This window comes from Calonectris borealis, chromosome 3, assembly GCF_964195595.1.
Source record: "Calonectris borealis chromosome 3, bCalBor7.hap1.2, whole genome shotgun sequence".
Lineage (NCBI taxonomy): Eukaryota > Metazoa > Chordata > Aves > Procellariiformes > Procellariidae > Calonectris > Calonectris borealis.
Genome location: NC_134314.1, coordinates 79,523,815 through 79,542,477, shown reverse-complemented (window position 1 = coordinate 79,542,477; position 18,663 = coordinate 79,523,815). Strand labels below are relative to the sequence as shown.

At 43.8% G+C, this 18,663-nt stretch overlaps 1 protein-coding gene across 1 annotated transcript in view; it reads left to right on the top strand.

Moving 5' to 3' along the window:
* The window catches only part of RPS6KA2 (ribosomal protein S6 kinase A2), a 179,370-nt gene that overhangs the window by 82,567 nt on the left and 78,140 nt on the right, over positions 1-18,663 (top strand). The window contains exon 4 of the mRNA XM_075146316.1: positions 17,885-17,965. Within this exon, the coding sequence (XP_075002417.1) occupies positions 17,885-17,965 (81 nt within the window). The remainder of the gene's footprint in view (positions 1-17,884; positions 17,966-18,663) is intronic.

Below are 18,663 nucleotides of genomic sequence, written 5' to 3'. Positions count from 1 at the left end.
ACTTTTACCAGGAAAGGACTGGGAGGTGCAATGGCCTTTGTCAGCCCTCACACCCCTCACCAGCAATAGCTGGAAAGCACAGGGAGGGGAGAGAAAAGCACAGCTTAGTTTAATTGGAACAGGTCTATGAAGAGTGACGTGAAGCTCCAGCTGAATGAACGAGTCTGGAGTGAGACGGGCACCGCTGGCTACGCGCAGTGCTTTGCCTGGGCCGAGTACCCGGGAACCGAGGACTGGCCGATCCCCGGGACAACCGCAGGGGCTCAGTGGTTCTGCTTTGGGAGCCTAACTCATGTCCCTGCCCAGGTCTGAGCCAGGTAAACCCACCGGTGTGGGACTCTGGGAGGGCACCCCCTGCCTTGCACTGCTACTAAAGCACCAGCTGGAAGGCACCGGAAGAAGTCCCGCAGCCCACCTCTGACCTAGGGTGGCACAGCTGTGCTTTTGTCATTCCTGACTGATGCTTGCCTAACTCGTTCTTAGGCTGTCGCTATCCCTACTGTTACAAAATGCTTCCTAACATCTGTCCCGTATCTGCCTCGCCACAGCTGAGGCCATTAGTTCACATCCTCTCCGACGAGAGCAGTTTCCTCTCTGTAGTTTTCTTCCACATCTTGAAGACCGTTATCATGTTTAGCCTCCATCTTCTGTAGGCTGAGAATCTTTCATCTTCCTTTCCTTCCTCAGGGTTCATTTCTTCTAGATGTCTGGGTTAGAAGAAGATTTAGTTTTGCTAGCGCTAGGTAAGTCAGAGGTGACCATTAAACAAAGTGTGATCTGCTCTGGCTGTATGCTCCAGACCTCAGGTCCCCTGTGAATGCTTTGTTACTACAGTAGTAGCAATGCCTCCGTTCTACCAAGTAGACTGTTGAAGTTTCACGTATTTTTAGTTGAACAGGTAAAAATGTCCTGCTGCAAAGACGGCAGAGTCATATTGTTGAGATATTCAATGTTTGTTCCTTTGGGGAGTCCCATTTAGAGAAAGTTCCTGGGAAAAGCCAGCCCTCAGGTAGAAGGATTTGTAATACGGCTCTTTGCATTGCTGCTCGAGACAGCAGCATTTCTAGAGGGTGTTTTCAGTTTCTCATGGTTGCCCGCAGCTGTCAACCTCCATTCCCCTTCTCTCATGTGTTTTGCTTCAGAATTAAGTAGAACATCAGAGGGCAGGACATACCGAGGCCAGCCTGGCTTTACCAACGTAACACTGATCACTGTTTTATCTTGCCTGCTGCCCTCTCCTTTTGCCTTTCCAGCTGGTGTCCTGTAGGCCAAATGGGAACCTTCAAGTGGAAGTCTGCTTTTCTGGTTTTCTTTTGGCTTGGTCTTAGGACTTGGATTTCTTTTGTGTCTTGTTTATCTTGCACTGTTTTTAAGGAGCTTTTTAAGCTTTCTGTTTGCTTGTAATGCTTCTAATTTTAAGAAACCCACTGCTGAAAAAGAGAAGCTATTGCTGGCAACCCATTGAGTCAGCTGCGCAGCACGTGAATGAACCACTGGGAGCCTTTTAATCCTGCCCGACGTCCAAGAGCTTGCTGTTGGTACCACGAGGCTGCATGAATTACAGGAAGAGAAAAATTACTCTTTTGGCAAATACAGGCTCAAATGCTTTTAGTCTTCCTTTCCTTTGAATCTATGTCATGTAGTCTGTTCTCTCATGGCAGGCTGTGTTTGGTATAGGAACTGGTACCTCAGTTTAGGAGTTACAAGACCGTGACTCTGCTCGCATCTCTGCCACCAGCCTGCTGCATGAACATAAACCAACTACTATTACTGCTGCTCCTTTTCTCAATCTCTATATCTGTAATGTTAACCTAATTATGCCAGCCTCCTCTTCACAGTGCTTGATGTCCTTATGAAAATTAAGAGTCAGATATTAATAGAGATGTTATTAAGACTCCTCCCCACTTAAGTGTAATCTGCTGCATTATGGAATTTAATGGCTAAAGAATCCCAAACAAGAAATTGTTAGGAAATGTCTCTTCTGTATAATGCATTGACTACTTGAAATAATCAGAGCTATGAATCGACTGTACTTTTGCATAAATTTGTAGCTGTAGTGGAAAGCTAAACTGGAAATACAATAGCTAAATATCACTGGGATTTTTAACCTCCCTGATGGACTCTGCAAGTCTTTGGCTGCGGTACAAATCCATTATCTATATGAAAAGCATTTGTTTGTTCTGTTCACTGAATAAGTTGCACCAGTTGGAGCATCCAACATAATTGCCATTTAACCAATTTCAGCTGCCTGCAACTGCAGTGCATTTATAGTTGGTTGGAAACCAAATTCGTAAGCATCCTCTGGGAGTTGCATCCCACTGTTTTTACTGGTTCCCGTAATACAACAGAAAAATGTTATTTCCTTTCAAGCACGAGGACAGACTAACAGAGAGGTCGACACTGCCACTTGGTGCCATTTTAAGTCAGAGTGACGGCAGAGGGTCGGGGGTCAGTTGCACTGGCGAGGGTTTGCCTCACAGCATTGCAGCTGGATCGCTTGTAAATCTTCACCAGACAGCTGGCCAGGCGTTCTGTTCACAACTGCTGCTGGAGGTGTGCTAGCACTCAGCTGGCTCTCCATAAAAGTTAGATGGCACAGTGCGGGAGACTACCATCTGGGATTTGTTTCAACGGAAACAAAATTGTTCTCTGTGTTTTTATGCTCTTCATGTGGGTTACACATGTCCGTTACGGCTTCCTCATGGCTGTGGTATTTGCTCCAATTTGGAGGTTTTGATGATGTTCAAAGAGAGACCAGCAATCAGCGTCAACGACAGCCTCTCCTGTCTATTTTGTCCACAGCATTTTCTATCTGAATGCGACTGTAATTGACACACTCGAGAGGTTTCCATGGTGCAGTAATTTAACTGACATTTTCTCAGCAGCAGTAGATTATTTTTGTAAATTTGGGCAAAGCCTGAATTGCTCAGATAATTGCGCTGTGTCTCTGGTCATCTTTCAGACTTCGTTTGTGCTATGACATAGTTGCTATTTACTGGGCAATTGTCACCCTCAATACTGTTAAGGCACAGCTGCCTTTCATGTTCAGAGGGAGTTTCAGGTTTATGGGATTGGACTGCTCTATAGCTCTTGTCAATGCTGATCAATTCAGTTTTGTTTTCATTATGGATACAATAAGCTATACAATGTAAAATATTAATATCATACATCTAGGTAGGATGTAAATAGGTGCAGGTACTAACTTGACCCTTGCATGTTATCATAAGAAATAAATATTTTCAAATGTATGTTTAGAAAGACTATATTGTACTTTTGTTTTTACGTGGTGATCCCCACATTTGGGTCACCTTTACCACCTACCTCTGTCTCCTAGAATGCTTCTCCATAAAGGGGAAAGGGTGGGCCTCTAGGTTGTGCCCCCTCTCCCTTGCTTTGTTAGGGAAAGAGCCAGCGGCTTTGCTCTGCAGCTCCAGCGAGCCCCCAGGGGCGGACTGTCACACAGAAGACGGCTTCTTAAAAAGCACACTTTGACCTCGGTACCAAGAAAGCCAGGAGGCTCTTCCTAGGCCATCAGGCTAAATGCACAGCCTTCATTTAGCTGACTTTCCAACCTACTGAAATCCGGACACCCCCATTTTCCAGAAGCCCTTCAGCTGTCTCCAGGTGAGCAGGTGCGCCCCAGACTCCCGAGGGCAGCTTTCTGGGACAGCGGGAAGCTACCACCCCCGAGCCAAGCATCGGGGGCATCAGGGTGATCTGGTGTGTGGGGCTGAGAGAAAGGACAAAACTGCAAGTGGAGAAGTGGAGGGCTGGGAAGGGAGAGGGTCGTGGATCATGGGCAGCACTTCTTCCAGGTGTCATTTCGAGGGGAAGACTGAGCTTTGTGGCGGGAGTGAGACAGGGCCAGAGCTAGTCTGCAACTTTGGGAAGGAGGCAATAGCTGACTGCCAGCTTCTCCAGAGCATCCCCACTCCTCCCGCCCCTTTCTGCTTTGGACCTGAGAGGGGGCTGCGAGGGAAGAGGGCTGCTCAGCTCCAGTGCTGGCAGAGCAGGTGCTCGGTGGCTTCCCTTGGAAGAAATGGGAAATAGCAGGAGCAAGGCTGTTCAGCCCTGCTGCCAAGCAGGGATGGAAGGGATTTGATGGGTGGCTTATAGGTGAGACTGACGGAGCAAAAAGGAGGCGCTCATGAGGTGTAAGAGCTGACTTTGCTGCATGAGATTGGCCAGTGTCAGAGGACTCCTTACATGCATCTTCATTAGAAATATAGAGAAATCCTGCATGCAGTTATGACTCACATGTTTTTTAGTTTGCTATAGAGAGTTTATCACACGAGAGGATTTGAGAGCACTTTTTCACAAGCAGGACAAATCAAGCAACTTCCAAAGCAAATCTTTGAGGAAGCCTGAAAGTTTGCACTCTGCGTGGAATTTGCTGAGCAGTCCCTGGCAGGGCTGCCACAGGGCTGGTGGCCGCTGTGCTGGGTGGCCCCGGAGGAGCTGCATTACCCCTCTGACCTCCAGCTATCATCTACAGGGTAACAGCCATAGTGATCCAAAGCTCTTGGTAAGGCTATTTAAGATCTCAGAATTAAAAGCGCTGTGTGGAAGCTAAACTGTTCGTGGTTATTCTTCACAGGGTTTTCAAGTCCCTTCCCAACATGAATTTTTAGTTTCTGATTTTTTTTCACTTTGCTGGAATATTCTAACATAATGTTACAGGCATTAATCCTGGTACAAATGACTGCTCTGTTTCAGTCAGTCTCCCAAACACTTGTGCATAGTTGTGAAATCTGGAAGTTTTTTTTAAAAAGTGTGCTTTATTGAGGTGGAGTTACTGCAGCCCAGAAGCACATAGTGAAAGATGCAATCTCATTCCCCTGCAGCCAGGGCAGGCTGGTTTCTTACTAAATCATTATTTAATTTTTTTTGTTCAGTTTTGTTTTAAAATGTGCCAAGTGATGAGGCTCCAATCCCAACCCTTCACTCTGGTCCATAGGGGTTCATCCGGTTACGGTTTGCTCGACACAGCCTACATTTCCTCTTTTTCTGTTTCACTTACCTTCTCCTATTTATATTCCTTTCTTTCCTTTTATTTTGATAAATAATTCTTCTGTGTCCTTCATGTTTATATCCTTTAAATATTTATCTGCTCTCCTCCTGTCTCCCTTTAGTCATTGCTTAGTATGGTTTATGTTTAGCCCTTGGCAGTTACCCAGTGACTTAGGAAAAAGGAAGATTTCCTCTTCAGTTAGGTATTCTTTTGGAGTTCAAGCAGCTACGTATATTTTCAGAACTGTATACAGGGACTGAGATGTAGATGGTGAGATCCTATTAATGTCAACAGCGGTTTTACTACTGACTGTTTTAGGGCCATGATTTCACCCAGATACTCTCTGAACTTAGTCACATCTTCCATGAGGCTCCCTATACGGTAGTGGAGTCCAGGCTGAAAAATAATTTGTGATTGTTTGAGCACTGTGTTTCTCTCCTCGCAGGGGAAAACACTAGATGAGCCTTTTTTTCTTGTTTGTGTGGCCGAGGCTTGCTGTTTGCAAAGCTTTAGTCAGTGTGTTGGTAACGACACGAGACCAGGCTTTTCCTTATGCTCTAATTTAGGAAATAACCTTGCCTTGACTTCACACCCTACTTGCTGATGGGACCGGAGGCTTCTTCAGTGACAGACAGCCGTCTCGCAGATGCTCGTTTATTTTTATGAGGCAAACATATCAACAGAGCTATATTAAGCATGTCTGCGTAGCATGTCAAGGCCTGGGCAAAGCAAAGGTTTGGTTTGCCTGAATGTTGACATTAAATGCCGCAATTTTCTTGAAATATTTAAGTTCTAAATTCCCATCTATTTTATGTGCAAGTAGCTTAGAGGGCTGGGTTGCAGGCAACCTGATAAACCATGCAGGACGAGGTTTACAAATAGAAGCTGTCTCAGAGCTTCATATCTCCTAAATCAACTGAGTGTCCTCAGTTTTGGATGATAAGCCACTATCCCAGCTTCCTCAGTGATGCCTTAAATATACTAGTTACTCATTAAACAAACCAAAATATTTGGAATTTAGTAACTAAAATGCTCGTCAAAACATTTTTTAGAGCAAGTCAGATTGGATTGGCGCTGTGTTTACCACATCGAAGCAGCCTAATGGAAGAAGTGTTTAGAGTGAGAAGTCAGCCTAGTGCAGTCGTGGCCAGGGCTGCTGCGTAGTTCGGGGTGAATGTTAACATTTGCTTCATGCTCCATGACCGATCCATCCAAACCCTCCCTTCTGAGAAATGCACCTCTCACTGTCCAGCCACAGCCTTGCCTTACCCGTGTGAGAACTAAGCTGTCAAACTGCTCTCCGGGTAGGCCAATCACAAAAACATTACTTCATACTTTTGTATGATTACCCTACATTTGGAAGACATGGGGTTGGGTTTTTTTGTTTTAAAATTCCTGGTGAGCTCAGTGAACATATTTTTCCTGAAGCACCCATAAATCCTCTTTTATTATTCCATCTTCTTCTGAATGCGTATTACGATTGATAAAGAAAAGATTCAGCATACCTTTTCTGGTAGAGTGTCTGTCCAGAGGAACAGGACTGTTGAGTGAAATTTCACTTGAAAAAACATTGATAGTAAGCATTTTAGCAGAATACTTTGGTTTGGTTGTGTATCTTTTTAAAAATTATTTTATAGTTGTACGTTATGATTAGCGTTTAAGAAATAATAGATCAAAAATAAATTAAAACCCTTAACAAAACACAGAGGGATAATATCACATTTTCTGCTCCTTCCAGGAATTCTCACTTAATATTAGATAAAAGATTGTTGGTCTTGTCCATAAACATCCCAACTGGACCAGGCAGAAGGTTCCATACCATGCCATTAAACAAAATAGTAGAGGCTCATATAACAAAATAAAAGGGACTCGGGTGGGCTTTAAATCACTCTCACGCAGGGGCATTTTGCCCTGAGTTAATGTCCCAAGGAGCTCCCTCCCTAATGGAGCTCCCTCCCTAATGACTCTCACCCTCTTCCAGCTCTGCCAGGCTTTGCAGGTGAATTAGTAGTTGCTCAAAGAAAGATCCTGAAGGAGAAGAAACTTCCTTTTCAGTACAACTGGTTTTTTAGGCCCGGAGAGATTAAATAAAGGGAGCAATATTTTTTGTGTAGAAGACTGGCATAAGAGGGAATGTCTTTGCATTTTCACCGCTGAGCCAGCGGTCACTCCCAATACTTTTCAATCATAAAAGGTGTATTTTTGCCTTTGATGATATGCTGCAGAACATATTTGTGGTGAATACTAAAGCACAGACAGTTTTCACACTTCTAGAGTAAAGTAATCCGCAAACTTTATTCAGCCGTGCCTGTAAAACCCACAAAGCAGGTGTGTTTTAAGAGCAAAGAGCAGCAACAGTTGATTAAACCCAGCTTAAAAGGCAAGCGGTGAAACTCGTCACCCTGAGAGACCCAGCAGTTCCTGGGCGTCTGGATCATCTCCATCTCAAGAAGGACAAGAGAAAAACAGTTTCTTCATTGCGCCTGTTGACTTAGCAACATCGCAATAGCAAACACAAGGCAAACGTTCATTTAATACTGAAATGCCCCACGGGTAGGAAACATTAGACTTGGTGCTGCCTCTCCTGCGCAGCTGCATGCGAGTTTGCCAGCACTGCAGCAGGGCAGTAGCTACAAGGGAATTGGAGTCTGACAGGAGATACCAGAGAAGTTTGATGGGGAAAATTCAACCCTCTTTGGACTGTATTTAAGAATAGGATTGAGGCCTATATGTACCTGTATATCTTTTCTCTGTTGGATTTTTGTAGGTTGGAACTAAATTTTAAATATCTGTTTTGTGAAGGGAAAAAAGGCCAACTGTCTCATAACTGTTTTAAGCAACTTTTCTTTATTGCAAAACTATATGAAACAGCTACCAGTTTCTCCCTTCAGGTCATCATAATTTCCAGAGCAACTAATGAATGGTGTTCACTGGGACCTCTAAATTCTAAGGCCCGCCCTCTTATTCATTTGCGATTTTGAAATTATGCCTATTCCTAGAGCAAAGGTAATTATTGCCTGTCAGTAAGAGTTAATATTGAAATTGCTGCTATTGTCTGCAATAGTAATAATAATAATTATACATCTGTTCAACTGAAGCAAATATAATAAAAAATAGGAGTATGTTACAGTAGAATTCAAGAAACGTATATATCACTTCATGGATCATTTGACAGGATATCGCATCCACTAAAGGTAAAGATATTTGAATAAAACATCTGCTTTACATCAAAAAAAAAGATGACCCAGGTGCAGCTATGCAGAGGTGTTGAAGACTTTCAGGTTTGCACAAGTCGTGGACAGATGTATTTCCAGCTGCAGGTTTTGGCTTTTTGGAGGAAGTTCCATGCTAGCAAATGGCAGTTTTCTCTGCTCTTTATTGAGCCATTTATTCAGTTTGGTTTTAATTATGTTAGTTAGAACTGATTTATGCGATTGTAAGGGGTGTAATTCTGACTTTGTTGGTGTTGCACATCACCATAGGATTTGGCTAATTGGATATCATTGCACATCTGCAGCTCAGAGACCTTACGGGGGGAATGGGTTCACCCTGGGAGCTGTGCACAAGCACATCTGTGTATATTCATTTGGTCCAGTTCTGTTTAAAAATACACAAAAATTGAAATTTCACCTCTGCATAAGGACATGAGGTTTATATGATCATCCCACTGGTCTGTCAATCAGTACTGCTCTAATGATGGGGTTGAACCCACTGGCTAATTTCAGCCAAAAATCTAAAATGCACTTAAGCTCCTTCATCGTCTGTGGGATTTTTTGGCAGGGGAGAGAGATCCAAGTTGGTGTCCCAGTGGAGAAGAAGCGGGAGGTCGCAGCCACCAGAGGCTCTACTGGACAGGAGTGAGCCCACCGAGCAGCACCCGCAGAGCTCGGACCCGCTGGAGGCTGCTCCTCCCAGGGCCAGGGTGTCAGGAAAACGCGGGGAGAGCTCAGGTTACTGCTCTGAAGATTTGTTTTCAGCAGAGTTCGTACGTCCTAGAAACTTGTGTTTGCTCCTGACAACTCCCACGTGACTTTTTTTTTTTGTAGCATTAGACTTCATCAATCTGCCCTTTCATTCTCCTTGCTGGAAAATTGAGCAGAGGTACTTCAGAGGGATATTGTGAGATTTAATTAATTTTTTCAAACATTTCGGGAGAATAATGAATAGGTGATAAATAATATAAATGGAAGCTCAATATTAAAAGTTTAGGATTAATTTAGAGACATCTGTGGTTCCAAATCTCAACATTGAAGCATCCAAGCTACTTTAAAAAAAAAAAAAAAAAAAAAAACCAAACCAAAGGGAAGTCTTTGATTTCTTTAAAGCCAAATGTGTTGTTTCATGTAAAAGGGGAAAAAAAGAGGGGAGGGAGAGACAAAATGACCTCCTCCAGTCCCTGGACTCCTAAAAACCAGTCTGCGTTCTTATTGATTTTTCGGAGTGCTCTGCTACAAAGGAGTGTCTCCTGCTCTGTAAATCTGGTTTTTTCCTTTCCCGCAGCAGCGCTAGGACTGAGTGGTAAAGCTCTGTTTTTAATGTCTCTTTCCCCATCTCTAAAAGGTTCCATATTTGGGGGCACAGAGGATCTTTCTTCCAGAAAAATAACCTTCATGAAATTATATGCATTTCAAAACAAATGCACATAAAATCCCTACATGGCATTATTGGTATAATTCTATACTCAGGTGTCAACAGGGCACTTCTCTGTTTTTCTTTGTGTTGTAATAATGCTCGGCTGATAAGGTACAACATGAAAGGCTGCTCTTTAGAAGATTTGAGTATAATACTGTGTGGAGCTGAAACACAGTAATGCAAATAGTATTTCCAAGCAGAGCCATTGAAGCTAGATTATGATCTTTTTTGGAAAGCCTGTATTTCTCCATATCTTGGGTAATTAGTCACCACACAAGTACTTTGTCTTCCATACATACACAGTGTGGATTTGAAATTAGAATCTAGCTCTCTGCTTTTGTCTACAACAGTCAGCATTAAAAACAGATGAAAATAACAGAAATAGAATTGAAAAGGATGTTGCATATAGTTTAAGTATATATTCCATTTTCGATATCACTCGTATGTTTCAGTGCTACGTGAAGAATTTGAAACTGAGTGGTGTGTTCCTGAGTCTGAGTTATGTTTTGCTTTTGTTCCACTCGAGGCACAGTGCGGAGTTTTAGGGAAGTGAGGAGGGTAATGGATGAAATTTAAATCCATCCTTTTATTCACTGATTTATTTCTCCTGCTACCAATATTTTTTGATGGTGATTTAATTAAGTTAACATAGTTTCTAACTCCCTCTGTTCTTGCTTTATTAATTAATTAGTGCTCCGCTCCTGGCTGAGCCGGGACATTTCTTACCAAAAGGTCATTTTGAAAGGTAGGGACAGGCAAATCATTTATAATCAATAATGCTTTTTGCCAAACAACTCTGAGCAGATTGTGAAACCTTTGACGTGATTCATGTATTTTCTGTGTGTACAGAACAGCTTTCTGTAAGGGGCAGTTGCTGGTGTCAGACAGGCAGGGGGGTTTCTCTCCTGTCCAAGGGATTAAGCAGCACTTTGGGTAGTATTGTCAAAAAGGACAAAAGGCCATAAGGACAAGTCACTGAGGCACCAAACCCATCGTCTGACAACACATTCCTAGTTCAAAAAAAAAAATTAAGCTTTCAAATGCCAATTTCAGCCCGGTGACACCAAGAAGGTTGGCTCCAAAATCAGTGGAGAGAGAGACTGGCCCATTCAGAGAGGCAACCAGAGCACCAGGTCCTGCCCTGAGCCACCTCCAGAGGACTCTGGAAGGGACCAGGCTCCTGTGCCTCAAGGCAGCCAGCAGGTATTCACACTGGGACTAGAGTTATGAAAGGATCTGTGCACCTAACACCACCTTACAAAAAATGAAAGTTATCACTTTAGTGCTATTGAAGAGTGGTAGAACCATCTTCAGCTTTAGATGCCTTGCAGAGCTTACAAAATCTATCTCCGTACCCTTTTTAAAACAGGATCGAGGCTAGAAGTCATTTAATTATTTCTAGAAGTGTATTGGAGCATCCAAATGTTTTGCTTGCGTTTGCGAGGCTGCATCCGTAAGTCAGAGACGTTCGCAGCGCATGAACAGCCCAACGACTGTGGTCATGAGCAAAGCAGAATTGTGCTGGACCTCAGCTAACGTGTACATGCTGTTGACTGACAGATATGAGAGCAACACCCAAGTTTGGCCCCTATGGAGGAAGTCGCAATATATCGCATACGTCTCCACACCGTCTGCAGGGGCAGCCAAAGCCCGGCTCCCTGTGCTCTTGCTGATCCCCAGAACAGGCAGGATGGAGGCAGACATGATCCCTTGTTCCTGGTCTTCCTTGTAGACATATGTCTCAGCTCCTGTCTCTTAGCCCTGATGCACCACGCCGTGGTTCCTCCCGTGGGCGAGCTTGAGACGGGTTTCACTGCATTGAGGATTTTGCTGTTTATCAAGTCTGATTTGCAGCTCAGTACTTTTAGCTAAGGCAGTCCATTAAGATGTCTGCAATACACGCTCCCTTGTTAGATCTCTCTCTTCGAAAACCTTTTAAAGAGGAAAGCTGTAAGTGGAAAATGGTATCAGTCATGGGAGCACTAACTTAAAGTGTCCGTGCCCTGACAGGATCCAGCTGGCACCAAGGGAAGCGTGGTGTGGGACACATGCGGGGCACCAGGGGGGTTTCAGCCCAGGGAGGAGGGCAGAAGGAAGAGCTATTTCATTTTTATTTCACACTTGAAAATTGAATTAAATTTAATGCATGTGTTAGCTTGTACAAGGCTGTAGGTAAAACCCTCATGCCTTGTAACACCAAATCTATATGCAAAACCCAAAACTGCAATGCAAGTTAAATTGAAAATTACTTCTCTTGAAGTAGAAACATCAACTTTTACTCCAGGTAAGTCTGAAGAGAGAGAAAAGACCATCAAAGTATTACACACAAATTTAGAAGATAGCTTCAGGATAATTTTCTTCTAGTAGAACTAAGAATTACTTTGGGCAGCAGTGAGAAGGGTACTATTAAATAAAAATATTTGGAAGTTATTCTTTGGCCAAAGAGATCCCAGAAGCAATACTCTGGCTCCACTGAAACCAGTGGCTGAACGGTGTTTAACTTCAGAGAGCTGTGACTCGGCTCAACTATCCAGTCACTAGATACATGACAAGTTACTTTCCCCTTATGGTGAATTAGCTATAAATTTTAATCAGTATTACAGTGAATAAATTAGTGTCTCTTCTATAAACTCCCCCTTTACAGCTCCTGTAGGCCATGGTTTCACTAATTAAAGTTCTCATTGGGTTGGCTCAACATCCTGCTGAACTGATACGATGTCATTGCACGTACATCAAGGGATGTCCCTAGATCATCATTACTTGACAGTGTACGGAGCTTAGAGATGCACTGACTCTTAGTTTTTAAGTGAGACGTACAGACAAGAAGTTCATTGGCTGAAATTTAATTTATATTTCAATATTTAAATCTCAGCCAAATTTGATATCATGAGAGCTTCGGAGGGGGAAGCAGGATTACCGTTTTATTTTCTTATTCAGAAAATATACAGCTAGTCCGTTATTGAGAAGGAACTTTTTTTCTCTCCTTGGAAGATGCTCTGAATATACTTTTCCCTTTTTCCCTTTCCCTTCTGTACTTCATGGTTATTAAAATTAAAACAGCCCAAGAAGTAAAAATTCATACCTTAAATAAAACCCTCTCCTTAAGCATTCAGCGTTAAATAAAGTAAGCAGGAACATCCTCCTCTGATGTTCAGAACTAGACAGACAGAAGTGGATAAGCTCTATTTATTTGCATGTATCCTCAGCTGCCTCCACTTCTCTTTCATAGCACATTAATACCTGGAAATGGGAACTGTTTTTATTTCAGGGTAGCAGGTGCTTCCTCCACTGTTACAGGCTCCACCAGTCTGGTCTCTTCTGCCTCGTGAAACCAGGGATTATTTCAGGGATAGCTAATTTGTCCAAGATCATGCAAACAATCTTCATGACTTTGTGCTCATTGCTCCAGGTTATGTTCTCTGCCTCTGTCTGACGTATAATTTAAAGATAAGTGGCAAACCCCACCTTTCAAACCAAACTCAGTACTGGGTAGAAAGGGCAAGAGTTTAGCAGATGAGCGCTATTTCCAATGAGCACTTTAATGATAGAGGTAAACATCTGGTGTAAGCATTACCTGCCCAAGCTGCCTGCGCTCCCCGCTCTGTGTGCTGCACTGAGACCCCTGCAAGCGGTCAAAATGAAGGTGGGGGAGCTGAGTTATTTGCACTTTCCTCTGTGCCTTTGGTGTACACCCCTTGTCATTATCAAGGGGTGGGCAAAGGAGAGGCTGTTCCACAGCACCAGGCAGGTACCTGTGCAGGGAGAGCCCAGCCCTGCGCTGAGCAGTGCTGAACTGAGCCGCTCAGTCATCTTCCCTGAGGCTACTGAAGTCCAATGCTGGTTTTGCAGCTCTTTGGTAAGATCATCAGAGAAAAGGGGTTCACTAAGAAAGGAGGGTAGGAAGGCTCTGTAGGGGGACCTGGACAGGCTGGATCCATGGGCCGAGGCCAACTGTATGAGGTTCAACAAGGCCAAGTGCCGGGTCCTGCCCTTGGGTCACAACAACCCCATGCAACGCTACAGGCTTGGGGAAGAGTGGCTGGAAAGCTGCCCAGAGGAAAAGGACCTGGGGGTGCTGGCTGACAGCCGGCTGAACTTGAGCCGGCAGTGTGCCCAGGTGGCCAAGAAGGCCAACGGCATCCTGGCCTGTATCAGAAATAGCGTGGCCAGCAGAAGCAGGGAGGTGATCGTGCCCCTGTACTCGGCACTGGTGAGGCCGCACCTCGAATACTGTGTTCAGTTTTGGGCCCCTCACTACAAGAAGGACACGGAGGTGCTGGAGCGTGTCCAGAGAAGGGCAACGAAGCTGGTGAAGGGTCTGGAGCACAAGTCTTATGAGGAGCGGCTGAGGGACCTGGGACTGTTTAGCCTGGAGAAGAGGAGGCTGAGGGGAGACCTCATCGCGCTCTACAACTACCTGAAAGGAGGTTGTAGTGAGGTGGGGGTTGGTCTCTTCTCCCAAGTAACAAGCGATAGGACGAGAGGAAATGGCCTCAAGTTGCACCAAGGGAGGTTTAGATTGGACGTCTTAGGAAATTAGGAGAAATTTCTTTACTGAAAGAGTGGTCAGGCCTTGGAACAGGCTGCCCAGGGAAGTGGTTGAGTCACCATCCCTGGAAGTATTTAAAAGACCTGCAGATGTGGCGCTTAGGGACATGGTTTAGTGGGCATGGTGGTGTTGGATCGACAGTTGGACTTGATGATCTTAGAGGTCTTTTCCAACCTTAATGATTCTATGAATCCATAGAAATAGGTCCTTGTCAGAGTCCAGTCACTTTGGAAATGAGTGGAGGAATTGATGGTGGCACTTGTTCACTGATCCCCAAATGAGACTAAACAAAGACACACGTTTGGTCACCTGCATAGAAGAAAATATCTTTAATGTTCAGGCCTCATCATCCCTGGTACTGCAGCAGCTATTCAGACCCTGTCCATCCCTCCCCATACTGCTGGAGGAGTCCCTCCATAGCCAGGATCTACCAGGCTGAATAAGCAGCCAGAACTAATTGAGATCATGCTTGAGAAAATTAATGTAATTATCTGACTGCCAGGATGCAAGAACTAGAAGGCAGACTCCCTCAGCAGAGCAGACTGGGACCACTGAATACTGGAAAAAATCTCCAAAGTGCAGAAGAGAAGCACTTTCCCACTCACCGTACCTGGAAGATGATAGAGGAGTCAGATAGAGCCAGAGCCTTATGCTGTTGAAATGTTATGTCAAAATGCCATCTCTTCTTAAAACCCTTCTTTATGCATATCAGACCCACGTTGCCCCAATCCCAAAAATACAAGAGGGTGGAAGAGCAGGGGAATTCCTAGGTGTATCTGGAATAAGAGAAAATAAATCTTCCCTTCTGCTGTGACAGAATTAATAATAAACCACAAAGGAGAAGGGATTTAACCTTGCATATTTATTAAATATCATGACAATGGATGTGCAGCATATGGTACAATAACTAACTCTGACAGTGCTCTGTGGTACGTAAGCTGGTGCAAGCAGGTAGATACCTCTAGGGAGGCTACTTTGGAAGTTAAAATCAGTTGCGGCCCTGGCTTATGGAAGTAATAGGGTAAGAAAAATAAAGTGGGAGAAAGCAAGTGGATTTGCCTTTCCAGAGAATATGATTAATAGGTTCTTTGGTGGTAGGACTGCATAAAAATCTGGGCCTATGTACCTCCTGCCCTCAAAGCGTTTAAATCCGGCAGTATTTGATGACAGAAGATAGACAGGGCAGGTCACCAACTCATGTGCCAAGCTGTAATCCTGATTACAGGTTCCAATTATCTTTTTTGGCAGCCACTGTGAAGGTGAGGATTAAAGCAGCTTTGGAGGAGACTAGGTTGGAGACTGGACATGAGCCGACAATGTGCACTCGCAGCCCAGGAGGCCAACCGTATCCTGGGCTGCATCAAAAGAAACATGGCCAGCAGGTCGAGGGAGGCGATTCTGCCCCTCTACTCTGCTCTGGTGAGACCCCACCAGAGTACTGCGTCCAGCTCTGGAGCCCTCAGCACAGGAAAGACATGGACCTGTTAGAGCGGGTCCAGAGGAGGGCCACGAAAATGATCAGGGGGATGGAACGCCTCTCCTGTGAAAAAAGACTGAGAGAGTTGGGGTTATTCAGCCTGGAGAAGAGAAGGCTTCGGGGACACCTCATTGCAGCCTTTCAGTACTTAAAGGGGGCTTATAAAAAAGATGGCGGCAAACTTTTTAGCAGGGCCTGTTGCGACAGGACAGAGAGGAATGGTTTTAAACTAAGAGAGGGTAGATTTAGACTAGATATAAGGAAGAAATTTTTTACATGAGGGTTGTGAAACACAGGAAGAGGTTGCCCAGAGAGGCAATAGATGCCCCATCCCTGGAAACATTCAAGGTCAGGCTGGACGGGGCTCTGAGCAACCTGATCTAGTTGAAGATGTCCCTGCCCACAGCAGGGGGTTGGACTAGATGACCTTTAAAGGTCCCTTCCAACCCAAACTATTCTATGATTCTATGATTCTATTCTAGGTTCAGAGCGGTTATGGGGCCATGGCTGCGGAGAATGAGGTGTTTTCTGTGGTGACATAGCCTTTTCTTTAATGTCTCTGTGCCTCCAGGCATGCTGTATACATATGGGGAGGAAGGTGACGTGGCAGCCTGACAGGTCCACAGCCTGTAGCCACCACAGCGCGGGGGGCTCTGGCAAAGCGCCTGGCCACACAGCTGTGCCTTCACCTGTTCAGAGGTTGAAATGATGGGGACAGAAGGGCACACTGCCGTTCTGCCAGTCTGTTCTCACGCCTGTGCAGTGTGAGTGCAGAGAGGCACTTTATTAGGCTATCTAACCAAGCTTAATGGCAAATTAATGGGAACGATCCCATGTAGAGTGTTCAGCAATGCCCACCTGTCCAACAAGAATTCCTGCCTGGGAGCATCGCTGATCTACACCGTGAGAAATACTCTGCCTTCACATAGCCTTTTGTGAATGTATGATGTGTGATTTTTACTCATGAGATAAGATTAAGATTCTGAGATTCCCTTTGTTCTGATTTTTAGCCACAAGGTAGCTTAGGTTGAGTGAGCTAATAAAGCTTATGTTGCCATTGATCTAAGTAAAGCATCAAAATAGCAAGAAATCCAAGTGTTCCTCCACCCCTGTTTAAGGTTTTCAGATCAGCCCTTTTGGGCCTAGTTCTGTGCATTAATTTTTGAAGTACAGCAACAGAATACGTGGTTTCATTATGGCATGTTCATTACTTGGGTGCTGAGAGTACTCAGCTTCTCAGCGGATCCGCAACACATGCAGGCGATGACAGAATCTCACTGAGATCTTGGGCTTTACCACCTAAAATAGCCTTATAACATTCCTTGTAGATGCTTTCAGCTGAAAAGCATATTGGCATTGTGTAACGCAGAGAAAGAAGAAAATTTCAATGCTTTCATTATGGAATTAGTAAAATTGCGATTGACTGAAAAATGAATCTGCAAGATCAAGAGCTGATAATGTGAGGACTTGAATCCTCCTCAGTGTCTGAACATTCTGCTAAATGTTTTTGCTATGAAATCTTCAGCATCAGTTTTGATTAGTTTGAAGCCAGCTCATCTCTGTAACTATTTTTTCTCTTCCTCTCTATTCATCTCAACCACAAAAAGTATTTTTCTCACTGTTATCACATAATAATGTATCTCTACACATAAAAATAGTTTTTTACTATTTTTAATCAGCCTTTTTTCTTTATTACTGATTGTTTGGGTTGTTTATTGGAAGCTAAAAATATTTTATATAAATCATTTCCAGAGAGTGTTATTCAGTGATATCTCATAAATGCTGCTAGCATCAGCACAATACAAAAAGTTAATTTGCACAAGGTTAACCCGACAAGCTCTGGGACTGGTACATTCTATTTAATCTTAAATGAGACAGAGTTATTAACTTTATATAGTTTTAATTTTCACATTAACATTCTCTTTTGCAAAGCATAATCACATTCCTGTTGTTTGTAATACTGTAGTCCTTTTAGTTAGGGCAGTTCTCTACAGAGGAAGACAGGGTGCCTTCCTGAAGAGCTTGCTCTTTGCATAGACAAGACAGGCAGAAAAAGGGGACACCAAAGAGTGGCGTGGTTTGCCAAAGGTCACACTGCAAGCCATCAGCAGAGTGAGAAGCAGAATCCAAATCGCCTGAACCTCATTCCAGTACTGTATCCAGTGACTGTGCTGCCTCTTAATATGTCGCTGTTCTTACTGTTCTTTCTTTATAGTTCGGGATCGGGTACGATCAAAAATGGAGAGAGATATTTTGGCAGAAGTGAATCATCCTTTCATAGTCAAGCTTCATTATGGTAACTATATTAAAATATAATTCATGTTTGTTCTTAAATTGGTTAGGGAATTGTAACTAGATGTGTTATAATTTCATACAGATACCCCCTGCCTACTTATGACTCTGCCTCTAATAAAATCATAGAGGTTACCTGTGTGAAATTCTTCGTTTTTGCTGAAGGAGAATTTCAGTATAAGTAGGTTTTAGCCATTCCTCCATCAAAATACATTTGTCATAAACTCTAACGTGATAGCGTGGGCTGGTGGGGTAGCTGGTGAGTATACATCTGCCAACCCCTTCACCTGCTGTCAGGTATCATTTAGAAAACCAGAGAATCTAAATAAAAGCTATTTTTAATAATCAGTGCCAGTCCAAATTCGTATATGTGTGTATATGAATGTGGTATCTTGCTGGAGTTGCCTTCCCCTGCCTCACCAGCTCCCTGAGGAGCTCCATTATTACTGTAAAGGGTCTTCGGATAACATTTTGGATAGTACGGGCTCTCCCCTCACACAAACCTGGGAGCTTCTCTCTATGCCTAGCCCTCAGTGACTCCTGGTATCTTGTGCAATGGAGAGCAATGTTAATTCATAGGTGCTTAGCATGGAAAAGAATATATTAGTAATGCATCGTTGTCTCTCAGCTGATACCATTTTTTCCCATTGTCTAAGCTCAATTGCTTAGTTCTACAGAGAAATTAAATTTTTCTGTTCTCAA